Genomic DNA, 12,777 nt, shown 5'->3' on the forward strand with positions numbered 1-12,777 from the left:
AATATTTTTGAAGATGCTTTCTGTACGTGCATAAAAAAGCACTGACTGGTCACAAAACTGGAGCATAGTCAAGATAAATCTTGTCTTGCATAACGATTCAAGTTTCCAACAACTTTCGAATGCCCTAGTTTTTAACTAGCTATGAAGACCACGCTGCCTTTCCATCACAAACATTAAAAACGAGAAAAACAATAGGGAATTTTTTCGCAAGACTGTGGAAGTCTAATTTGAATGAATATTTCTGCCCTCTGTCGAAGGGCCGTCCTCAGCCAAACATGAACATATAAAAGAAGAAGAATTTTTTTTAATGTCCTTTTAGTTTTATTGGTCGTATGGTGTTGTATGTCTTTCTTCTTTTATATATTTATTTTTGTTGAGGAGGGTCCTTGGAGGTAGGGCCAAAATATTCATTCAAATTAGAATTCCACTGGCTTACGATTAGAATTCCCTATTGTTCCTCTTGTTTTTGATATTTGCCATTGCTTTTTATTTTAACACCTCTTAGAACCTGAAACTGGAAAAACCTAAGTGATCTACAATAAAACTTAAAAAAAAATCTACTAAGCTTAGATGCCACTTATTATATTAAATATTATATATATTTTATATATTAAATAGATTTATTTTTTGTTATTATTTTAGATCTATGAGGCTATTAACGATAATCCAGAAGTACCTGATATTGGTCCATATATTGAACCAGATGAGAACCATGTTTCCATCGTTGAATTCCAAGCTTTTTCACTGGCTATCTTGGAAAGCATTGGAAAGTTCCAAGTGACTATTACAAGAAGTGGAAGACTAGACAATGGCGTTGCTGTCAGGTTAGAATAATAAATCAAATTCTTTAAAGAGAATAAAGAGTTTCAAAAGGGGATATTTTGAAGAAAGGGCTACTATAAAATGTAAACTTTAATTAAATTTCCTGTTGAACGTCTGCTATTTTTATTTATTTAGTTTTTCTTACATGTAATGTTCACGTAATAAAAGATAGAAAATGACTCGTTAAACGTAGAAGAAAGGAGCCATTAAATAATTGCTACATCTATTAGAAACCTGCTTAAGGAAAAACAGAAAAAAGCACGACGAAAACACAGAACACTGGAAGAAACTAAACATAAAGTGACATCTCAAGAAACAATAAAGTAACATATTTATATATAACATATTTATATATATAACATATTTATATTGTGTTTGTGTGAACCCTTGAACTTTTTGCGAATGAAATATATTAAAACTACCCAGTTTTTTGGGCGAAAACATTTCTTGATGGCCGCTGCCAAAGAGTACGGGCAAATTATAAGACTGGAAACTGGTACTAGTGCCGAAAAAATCGACGCATCTAGCGTTTGGTATTTTCAGCATTGTTTTCCTATCTTTTTATTTATTTTTCTCAGACTCTAAGATCAGACACCTACTGCTACGCTAATCTTCCCAACTACACTAATTAAACTAATTGTATCGTGTTATTACACTAAAAAAAGGAAAAAAACGCCAGATGCTAGATGGTGTTCGTTTGTTTGTTTGTTTATTTTTTTTTTCTTTTTTGTAACCTATAGTTTTTGGGTAGCTCCCATTTTAAATGTGACCACAATCAACAGTATAATATGAAAAAAATACCTGTGACAGCACGCATAATTCTAAGTATAAATAATTGTCGGTGATAAAATATTATGTTAAGAATTTACCAAATAAAACTTGTATTCTTATTCATAGTTCTAGAATATACTTATGCGTCTGAATAGTTGTTTTCAATTGTTAAATTGCGAGTGAATACATACATATAGCACATAGTAGGCATAATAATATTAAGAGTAGATAAGCTACTAGTAACCCACGAAAAAGGCTGTAGTGAAAATTTCCAAGGTATCCTAGAGCAAACTTAAGTATGTCTTGGAAAGACCAAATACTACATATAGTAAACGTATAACTGTTGTTATTTAATTGCGAGTAAATACATACATATAGCACATAGTAGGCATAATAATATTAAGAGTAGATACGCTACTAGTTACCCACGAAAAAGGCTCTAGTGAAAATTTCCAAGGTATCCTAGAGCAAACTTAAGTATGTCTTGGAAAGACCCAATACTACATATAGTAAACGTATAACTGTTGTTATTTAGACCGGTATTGCTATTAGTATTGCTATTTAGATGGGTATTCAAGGAGTCATTTTTACGGCACATGGTATTAACCAAGCGACATATAGCAATCGCAAATTTTGTCGGTCTGTCGGTCTGTCTGTCGGTCCCTGTTTCGCTACTTTAGGCACTTCCAGGTAAGCTAGGACGATGAAGTTTGGCAAGCGTACCAGGAACTGGACCAGATTAAATTAGAAATAGAAAATTGTTTTCCCGATTTGACCATCTGGGGGGGGGGGGGGAGTGGGGGGCCGGTTAATACGGAAAAAATAGAAAAAATGAAGTGTTTTTAACTTATGAGCGGGTGATGGGATCTTAATGAAACTTGATGTTTGGAATGATAGTGTGTCTCAGAGCTCTTATTTTAAATCCCGACCGGATCTGATGACATTGGGGGGAGATGGAGGGGGGAAACCTAAAATCTTGGAAAACACTTAGAGTGGAGGGATAAAGATGAAACTTGATGGGAAACATAAGCACAGGTCCCAGATACATAATTGATATAATCGGAACGGATTCGCTCTCTTTGGGGTAGTTGGGGGGGGGGGGTAATTCTGAAAAATTAGAAAAATGTGGTATTGTTAACTTATGAACGGGTGATCGGATCTCAATGAAATGAGATGTTTAGAAGGATATCGTGCCTTAGAGCTCTTATTTTAAATCCCGACCGGATCTGGTGACATTGGGGGGGATTTGGGAGGGGGAAACCTAAAACTTGGAAAACACTTAGAGTGGAGGGATCGGGATGAAACTTGGTGGGAAAAATAAACACAAGTCCTAGATACATGATTGACATAAACGGAACGGATCCGCTCTCTTTGGGGTAGTTGGGGGGGGGGTGTTATTTCTGAAAAATTAGAAAAAATGATGTATTTTTAACTTACGAACGGGTGATCGGATCTCAATGAAATTTGATATTTAGAAGGATATCGTGTCTCAGAGCTCTTAATTTAAATCCCGACCGGATCTGGTGACATTGGGGGGGGAGTTGGGTGGGGAAATCTAAAACTTGGAAAGCACTTAGAGTGGAGGGATCGGGATGAAACTTGGTGGGAAAAATAAGCACAAGTCCTAGATAGATGATTGACATAACCGGAACGGATCCGCTCTCTTTGGGGTAGTTGGGGGAGGGGTTGATTATGAAAAATTAGAAAAAATGAGGTATTTTTAACTTACGAACGGGTGATCGGATCTCAATGAAATGTGATATTTAGAAGGATATCGTGTCTCAGAGCTCTTCTTTTAAATCCTGACCGGATCTGGTGACACTGGGGGAAGTTTGGGGTGGGGGAACCTAAAATCATGGAAAACGCTTAGATTGGAGCGATCGGGATGAAACTTGGTGAGAAAAATAAGCGGAAGTCTTACATACGTGATTTATATAATTGGAACGGATCCAATCTATTGGGGGGGAGGGGTTCAATTCTGAAAAATAAGAAAAAAATACGTATTTTTAACTTACGAAGGAGTGATCGGATCTTCATGAAACTTCATATGTAGAAGAACATCGTAACTCAGATCTCTTATTATAAATCTCAACCGGATCAAGCGTAATTGGGGGGGGGGGCAGTTGGGGGACCGGAAATCTTAGAAAACACTTAAAGCGGTGAGATCAAGATGAAACTGGATGGGAAGAATAGAAACCTGTTTAAGATACGTGACTGACATAACTGGACCGGATTTGCCCCCGTTTTGTGGAACTGGGGGGGGGGGTAATTTTGAAAATTGAGGTATTTGTAACTTACGAAAGGGTGACCTGATCTTAATGAAATTTGATATTTATAAGGATCTTGTGCTTTAAAGTTCTAATTTTAAATTCCGACCAGATCCTGTGACATTGGGGGGAGTTGGAGAGGGAAACTGGAATTGTTGGAAAACGTGGAAATTGGGGTATTTTTATCTTACGAATGGATGATCGGATCTTAATGAAATTTGATTTTTAGACGGAATTCATGCCTCATAGCTCTTATTTCAAATCCCGACCAGATCTTTTGACATTGGGGGAGTTGGAGAGGGATATCTTAGAAAAACACTTGGAGTGGAGGAATCGGGATGAAGCTTGGTGGATAGAATAAACAAATGTTCTTGATACGTGATTGACAGAATCGTACTGGATAGAGCGGACAGAATCTTACGCTCTCTTTGGAGGAGTTGGGGGGAGGGGTTCAGTGATTCCGCGAGTTTGGTGCTTCTGGACGTGCAAGGACGATGAATATTGGTAGGCGTGTCAGGGAGCTGCACAATTTGACTTGATAAAGTTGTTTTCCTAGATTCGACCATCTGGGGGGCTAAAGGGAGAGGAAAAATTAGAATAAATTAGGTATTTATAACTTACGAGTGGGTGATTGGATCTTAATGAATTTTGATATTTAGAAGGACATCATGATTCAGAGCTCTTATTTTAAATCCTGACCGGCATTAAGCTTCTTATTTTCCTTTTAAATCAATCTATTGATTCATAGAATTTTGTTAGAGTTCATACCATATGATCTCTTGGCTCTTAGCTCTTCTCGCCTCGTCACAAGTGCCATATGAGGTCTTAGCTCTTGTTTTCGAAAAATTTTCTTTGAAAACTATGAAAGAACACGACTTATGGAAAGAAAAAAAAATAATCAATTATAGTTCAATAGAACTATTCAAAAGTTCAATCCTTAGAGATAAGTGGCAAATTTGACTGGATTTTCTCTTAGTCCTGACGAACTGAAAGATTAAATCTAGTAGAAAAAGGAATAGAAATGAGGCTATCATGTAAAATGCAAATAATTATACACTAGCTTAGAGTTGTACAACCCTTATACAACCTTAGAGTTGAGAGCTCGGGATGAAACTTGATGGGAAGAATAAGCACAAGTTATAGACACGAGATTGACATAATTGGTACGGATCCGTTCTCTTTGAGGGAGCTGGGGATTCCTAATTTGGAAAAATCAAAAAAATTCAGGTATTTTTAACTTAAGAACGGGTGACCGGATCTTAATGAAATTTGATATCTAGAAGGAACCCATGTCTCAGAGCTCTTATTCCAATTCCCCACCAGATCTTTTGACATTGGGGGAGTTGGAAGGGGAAACCGGAAATGTTGGAAAACGCTTATAAATGTCGTAGATACGTAATTGACGTAACCAAACTGGATCCGCTCTCTTTGGTGGAGTTAGGTGGTGGGACTCAGTGCTTTGGCGAGTTTGGTGCTTCCGGACGTGCTAGGACGATGAAAATTGGTAGGCGTGTCAGGGAGCTGCACAAATTGACTTGATAAAGTCGTTTTCCCGATTCGACTACCTGGGGGGCTGAAGGGAGATGAAAAATTAGAAAAACTGAGGCATTTTTAACTTACGAGTGGGTGATCGGATCTTAATGAATTTTGATATTTAGAAGGACCTCGTGACTAAGAGCTCTTATTTTAAATCCCGACCGGCATTAAGCCTCTAATTTTCCTTCTAAATCAATCTATTGATTCTTGGAATTTTGCTAGAGCTCATACCATGTGAGCTCTTTGCTCTTCCGACCTCGTCACAAGTGCCATATGAGCTGTTAGCTCTTGTTCTAATATTAATTAGTAAGAGTCGTTTTGCATGTATTGTAGTGTAGATCATTTGAACGGTGAAACCAGATTAGATAAAAAGCTCTCGTTTAGTTGCTTTCTGTTACAGTCAGTGTTAAGAATTAGTTCTAGTATATCTCAGCCACTTTGGATGATAGCTACGTCTCTATTTACTTTGCTGCAATAGCTAGATGATTATAGTAGCTGGGCCCATGCCAGGTAACATTCTTAAGAGGTTCCTAGACTATCGAAAATATTGCCCCTCCCTTAGATAGGGCTTGTTCTATCGAACAACTTAATTCGGGTTTTTGGTACTTGTCTGTTAAACGGAACGCACTCAAGAATTATGACGTTTAAGATCTAAGAGAAACCAGTTTCCCTCCTGGATCGGTTATGATTTGCTTATTTTGAGTGAGGATACTATGATGTAAGCATATTTCTATTAAGTATTTAATATACTGTGCTCGGCGGGGCCTGCTTTCCACAATCTTTTTGTCGTAGTTTCTATAATTTTGTTTCTAGAGTATTGTTTTTTGGTACATTTCATTAGGATTAACCTAACTTCACTTATAGAGTGCGTTCCGTTTAACAGACTAGTACCGGGATTTTTTTAGGACTGATTACTCAAATTAGGCCCCTCCCTCTCTTATTAACTCAGATCATGCTCTTCTATTTGGTAGATCTTGTTATATCGAAGGACTTAGGTAAGGATCTTTTTATGATCATTTTCTTTACCAGTTTACTAAAAACTTAGGGCCTGATGACTAGACAAGCATTTGCTTAGGATTTTTCCCTAAAATTACGGCTGATGAACTTCGCTGTAAGCGGTCTCGAATTGAGGCCGTAAAAGGTGTAAAAATATAAAACTTAAGTTTGAGGGCCATTCAAGACCGTATCCAGGAGGGTGGGGGGTAGGGGGTTTGAACCCCCTCTAGAAATGTTTGTCTGACTCGTAAAAAAAAAACGAAACAAAAATGAATAAAAACAAATTTTTTATTCGTTTTTGAAGTTTTTTTTTAATATCTGATAATATTTTTCAAATAAGGGACAAAAGCTCAAATAAAAGATCCAAATTCAGACAATTTTTTTTTCAGTCTCATGCATATGTTTATTGAAAATATGAGTTTTGTTTTAATCTTTTTTTAAGCTTCAAAATATATTTAGCTTACTCATATATCGAGCCACAAAAATCGTGTATTAAATGGAAACATTGAAAACGAGACAGCTCATTATGAAATTATTCGAACAAGCGTGTGGGATGAAAAACGGCTTCGCTTTAGAAAAGGTAATGGCTGCGAAAAAAATAGACAGGCTTTACAGCGTCACATTTCTATTCCGATTTTGTTTTTTTATATTTTACCATCTTATCGCAAATCTTTCGATTATAGGTTATTTGGGAAACAAATTTCAAATGCTACTTCATTAGTATGGAATGAAACTAAAATCCAATTTAAATTCTTTCCAGGGTTAGATTAGCGGGTTAGAATTGGTTTCAATAATCAAAACTAAAAACAGCAAAGGGCGAATCGTAAATTATTTTTTGCATCGCTGTCATCACAAATACTATTAGAAAATAGCATTTGAAAATAAGCGTAAAACAATTTTTTCGAATTCGAATTGACGATTTTTCATTTACAGGGTTGAATCCATAGATGGAAGTGCAAAAGCTGGGGAGGACTACAAGGCCGTTGATGAGGTTGTTTTCTTTGAACCAAACGTAATCGAGAAGAAAATCAACGTGGACATAATTGATGATAACCAATATGAACCAGACGAGCAGTTTTATCTGAAATTGAGCTTGATGAATAACAAAGGAAGGTATTACACTGTCTCAAATGGAACTGGAAACCATGAAAATTCAAATTTAGATCTTACAACAGAAGGAGAAGAAGAATCAGTACATCTCGGAACCAGAAGCATAATGGAAATTACTATTCTTAATGATGATCGTAAGCATTTATGTTTTTTACATAAAGCCTATTTTCAGGTCCCACCAATTTATTTCTAATTATCCCCTATATCGCCACGGTAGGATGAATTTGCGTTAAGGACCAACTTTTGAACATCTCATCTCCCTTTTTTCATCCTACCCAAATAAGACTTCCGTGTGTATACCATTTTCAATAACAGAGTGAATACACCATTGCTATCTTCTTTGAATGAAATATTTGTTAATATCAAAATTCATAATTTCTTAAATAAACACTGCATTTGGATTTACAAATTTAAACATATTAAAATATAGATTAAAAACAGGTATAATATTTTGAATAAGACAGTGAACAAAGCTGGATTTTTATTTTTTTTTTTTTTTTTAATAAAAAAAGGTCCAAATATTTTGACTTCACGTCCGTAAACATTTTTCAACGAAAAAAAAACTAAACTAAATTAAAAAAAAAACATATGAGTAGAATACAAGGTAAAAGAAGAACCATTTCGTCACTTCATTTAGTACGAAAAACCAGCAAAATCTTTTTTAATCTGTTCCTTTTTTAACTGTTTCTTTTTGATTTGGAAAAAACCCATTTTAACTTGCAAAAAAGTTCTTTTTACACCAAAAAAGAAAACTGTCTTTGCTCCATACTCATCCTGATTTTGCTTGTTTTTCTTTGAAGTGACGAACAGTTGATGAATTGATGACTTTTGGTTTTCACCTAAATTTTTTTGTTCTTTATTTGCCTTTTATTTTATGTATATGTTTTTTTCAATTTTTCTTTTTTAGGTTTTTTTTTCATCTTAAAAATTTGGTGATTTTTCTAGGGGTTCTTTTTCTTGTAGTAAGGGTAAATCGTAGTTCGGACACATTGTTTTACAGCAGATAGCTATTCATTATCAACATGTAAATTGAAGAAATGGAATTCTTCTGCTTGGTAAGAAAATAATGTAAATGCCACAGTGTAGCCACATTGTGCTGAAATATCAGATGGGAGTCCACCACCTCTTATATCATTAATTTTACAAGGTTTTACACAATTTCTGTAATTTGCGTGTTTGGTGGGATTTTGTTGAATTTAATACCTTCCCCCAAGAGTAGGGGTAACTGATAAGAGTGGAAACTCACGCTAGTGAAAAAAAGCCACCAACACCATCTAGTGTATGTTGAAATTATTTCATTATCATATTTTTCAGTTTTTTTATACAAATTTTCTAATTATTTAGAGACACCTTTAATGTTTTCACCTGCCACAACGTTGCGTTTGGCGTAAGTAGTTTTCAATTCCCACCTTTCCATGTTAAATTACGAAAGATCCGACTCTTATTACTAACCCATAGTCTTTGACTTTCCACTTGAAAATTGAGTCCATCATTATAAAATTTGTGTGGTTGTCCTTGGGAAATATCTTTTCACAGAACTAGGTTATCTTTTATTTTTCCCCCAAGAATAAATCAAATCAGATAAAGTCGTGATTAATTTTATTAGAAATTTCATATACGAAATATTGAATGTTTGAACCATGTCAATTTGTGTGGTGCCACAGACTTGATTTTGAATACTGAAATTGCATCGATGAGAAGCTGGCATTACGGAGTTTACGTTTTCACACCAGACTTATTATTCATAATTGATTTTAATCTCTCAAGTCGTAAACCAGTCTATACAAAAATGTTCATGCAAAAAAGTCTGCAAGAAAGTCAATGCAAAAAAAGTTATGTAAATTTTTAGTAACAATGTGAAGCTCTATTTTTCACCGTATCTATTCTATTGCAGTAACTGATTAAGGCATTCAGAGATGGTCTGTAAAATAACTGAAAAATTCTGAAAGGGAAAATTCCTGTTTGTTTTTTAATGTACCTGGCGAAAAAATAACAGAGCATTTTGGTACTTATCCAATATGTTTGAATATGGACTGCTATGTTTGAATGGATTCCAGTCTGGGCCTTGTTAAATTGGCGTCTGAGAAACGTTTAGTACCTGACGCTTACAATAATTTTATTGTTTTTTGATAAAAGTCCTATGTTTAGGTGATATCTTTTTGAGCAAAAAAAAAAAAACTCTCCGTCATTCAGGCTCTTTGACGCTGAAATCTAAAACAAACTAAAATCTTGACTGAATGAATTTGGCATCTGTGAGTCTCAATTTATTTTAAAAATTTTGTATAACTGTTTGTTTATTTAATTTTTCAGAACCTGGCATTATCACGTTCAATGAGCGAGGCTTGTTAGTAAAAGAGAGTGTGAATGCTGCAATAGTAAATATCCACCGAAGAAATGGTACCGATGGCATTGTTTCTGTGAAATGGAGGACGCTGCCACAGACCGCCAAGGAAGGCATTGACTTTAAGGGTGGCAGTGGAATCATTACTTTTGAACACCAAGTAGTAAGTTCTGTAATTTTTTGTCTATTTTTTTCGTTCTTCTGTTTTTATCTTGTTTTATATTTTATCTTAAGTTATTTTCTTTCTCTGCCTTAAAACTAAGCAAAAATAAGGATTGCCACTTTAGTGCATACTAAGAAGCTAAAAAGGGTTCATGCTCTTCGGCTAATATTATTAATCTTCGGCTAATTCGGCTAATATGTAATAGAACCTTTAGAAAGGGATGTTTCGACTACAAGTTGGACCTCTTTTATTGTTACTTTTTGTTTACTTGTTGTTGATTTTTACTTGTTACTTGTTTCATGAAAAACCATTTTTCTTAAATTGCACTATAAAGTACCAAAATTATAAAGTAACTACTAATACTACTATTACTACTACTTTTTTTTCTTAAACTTAAGCCATTTTTCTTGAACTGAACATTAAAGCACCGATGTTTTTTTGAAAATTAATTTATATACCAGGAACAGAAAAAAAAAATTTCAAAACAAGACATCATTTACAAGGGCAGGGGAGGGGGCGTGTCTCTCGCCGATTGGTAGGAAAGCCTTCGAACACGACAACGAGCAAAAATCCCGCCCAAGTTATACCTCTCTAAAAGGAAAGCTCCTACCCTTTTGCTTAAAAGTTCAAATCTTAGGTTTCAGTCTTATTCTCTCGGTTCTTTTTTGCATTGTCTATATTTATTTATTATTATTTGTCTATTGATTGTGTTGTGTATTGTTATTTTGTGTATTATTTGTGTATTGTTAGTATAATTGAATATTTAAAACTGTATTGTTTTGTCCCTGAAGACTCTGAATCAAAATGTGCATTCTGACAATTCAATTTGATGATTTTGTTTAATAGAGAAACTTTAAATTTAAAATACAAGCTAGAATCTCACATAAAGAATCTCACTAAAGCCAGAATTTTGCAATTATTCGGAAATTAAACCAATATCCAAAGGTCAATTAATTTTCGATAAGATCATCAATTTTCAATAAGATCAATAATATCAATAAGAAGTGTCTTAAGATTAACTTATCACTGGTTCTGGTTATTATATATTTTCTCCCTGTCTTATAAAACATCCATTTCACAGCTAAGCTGAGGCTATGAGACGAATTCTGGAGTTTCAATAAAAATCAGCAGATTTCGAAAAACGGAGCCATTTCTATAGTAGAAGATGTAAGATAAGACTTATTCCCGAAGATATGGCTATCACAGTCGCTCATGGGGAAAATTTTTTGTACTCGATTAGCACCCTACTACAATTGCTGTTACATGAGAATTTGTTTGAAATTGACTTATGTGATTTGCGTTTTCTTGTGCATGATTTTTGGATGCGGCGGTCACTTCCTAATTGATAGAGGGCCTTGACTAGAGGGTTCCTGATAGAGTGCCATAGAGTGGTTAACACATTCTTAAAGAGGGTGAAGGTAAAACCTGATACTGAATTTGGGGATAATTTTTCCTATGCCAAACCTACGATTCATCTTTTTTTTCATGCGATGTGCTTTTCGTGAGTTTTTATTCTTGGAAAAAATATGATATGCAAAAAATGTTTTGATTTAGCATTTTTTTAACACAAAAAAAATCGCTTTCTGGTTCACATCTGAAAGCATGAAACAGTTTATTTTGACAAATGTTTTGCCTCTCGCTTTTGATTTTTCAGAATTTAAAATAACAGTAAATTATTATCAAACAGTTCGTGGTAACGAAAATAAGTAAGGGGTGACCTGGCTCAATAGTAACAGAAAATCTCAAAAACGGAATTTGGATACCAATTGATGCATCAAAAGAATCAGGTATTTGTGCTGATTGTAAATATATAAGTATCATCAAGTTTAGTCCTACTCATCAAAAGTTACGAGCCTAAGAAAATTGTTCTTATTTTTAAAAAAGGGGGGAAACACCCTCTAAAAGTCATAACATCTTAATTAAAATCACACCATCAGATTCAGCGTATCAGAGACCCTTACTTTAGGGGTTTCAAACTCCTATATTTTAAAGTGTGGAATTTGTATTTTTTGCCAGAATCACAGATGCGTGTTTATTTCTTTTTACTGTTTTATTTGTTTCCATGGGTGATCGTATCAACTCAGTGGTCCTAGAATGTTGCGAGAGAGCGTGGGAGGATATTTCCATGGAGGAATTTCTATGGGGGAAGAGAATTTTCCATGAAGGGAGCACCGGATTTCCTAACATTATTTAGAAAACGATCAAATATAAAATAAACAGTTTTTTTTCAGGTGAAAGTAAGGAGCAACATTAAAACTCAAAACGAACAGAAAATATTTCGTAAAAGAGGGGGATTGCCCCCTCGTTATTACCTTGCTATTTACGGTAAAGTTTTTAGTACTTTCAAAAGAGATACATATTATAATTAAAAGGCTTTTGTGATTCGGGTGTCACTGTTAATTAGTGGGATCAAAATCTTAAATTTAGGGTAAAGTGTGAGTTATTGACGAGTGGGCGAACCCCTTCATATACGTAATAATTTCTATTCGCTTTAGTTTTATTATTGCTCCTTACTTTCAGTTAAAAAAAAATTTTCTCATTTAATTGCGGTATTATTCTTGTATTAAAAAGCATCTGATCTTGAACTCACAAAACATAGATATCTTGTGCATATGAGTAACCTTTTAAAAAAGGCAGATTATATAAAACATTACAGGATGTTGTAAAAAAAAACTACTAAAATTGGATCTGGAGAAGTAGAAATATTTTTGAAAACTACAGGTCAAAGGTGTAAAAAGCAAACTATGTGGAAATTACTGGAAAGTAACTCC

The 12,777-nt window shown here is 34.6% G+C and overlaps 1 protein-coding gene across 4 annotated transcripts in view; it reads left to right on the forward strand.

Annotated features, from left to right (window-relative positions):
* The window catches only part of LOC136026699 (sodium/calcium exchanger 2-like), a 128,831-nt gene that overhangs the window by 95,109 nt on the left and 20,945 nt on the right, over positions 1-12,777 (forward strand). For all 4 annotated transcript variants that reach the window (XM_065703449.1, XM_065703451.1, XM_065703450.1 and 1 more), the window contains 3 exons: positions 643-824; positions 7,326-7,636; positions 9,813-10,006. In XM_065703449.1, the coding sequence (XP_065559521.1) occupies positions 643-824; positions 7,326-7,636; positions 9,813-10,006 (687 nt within the window). The remainder of the gene's footprint in view (positions 1-642; positions 825-7,325; positions 7,637-9,812; positions 10,007-12,777) is intronic.

This window comes from Artemia franciscana, chromosome 4 (assembly GCF_032884065.1).
Source record: "Artemia franciscana chromosome 4, ASM3288406v1, whole genome shotgun sequence".
Taxonomy (NCBI): Eukaryota; Metazoa; Arthropoda; class Branchiopoda; order Anostraca; family Artemiidae; genus Artemia; species Artemia franciscana.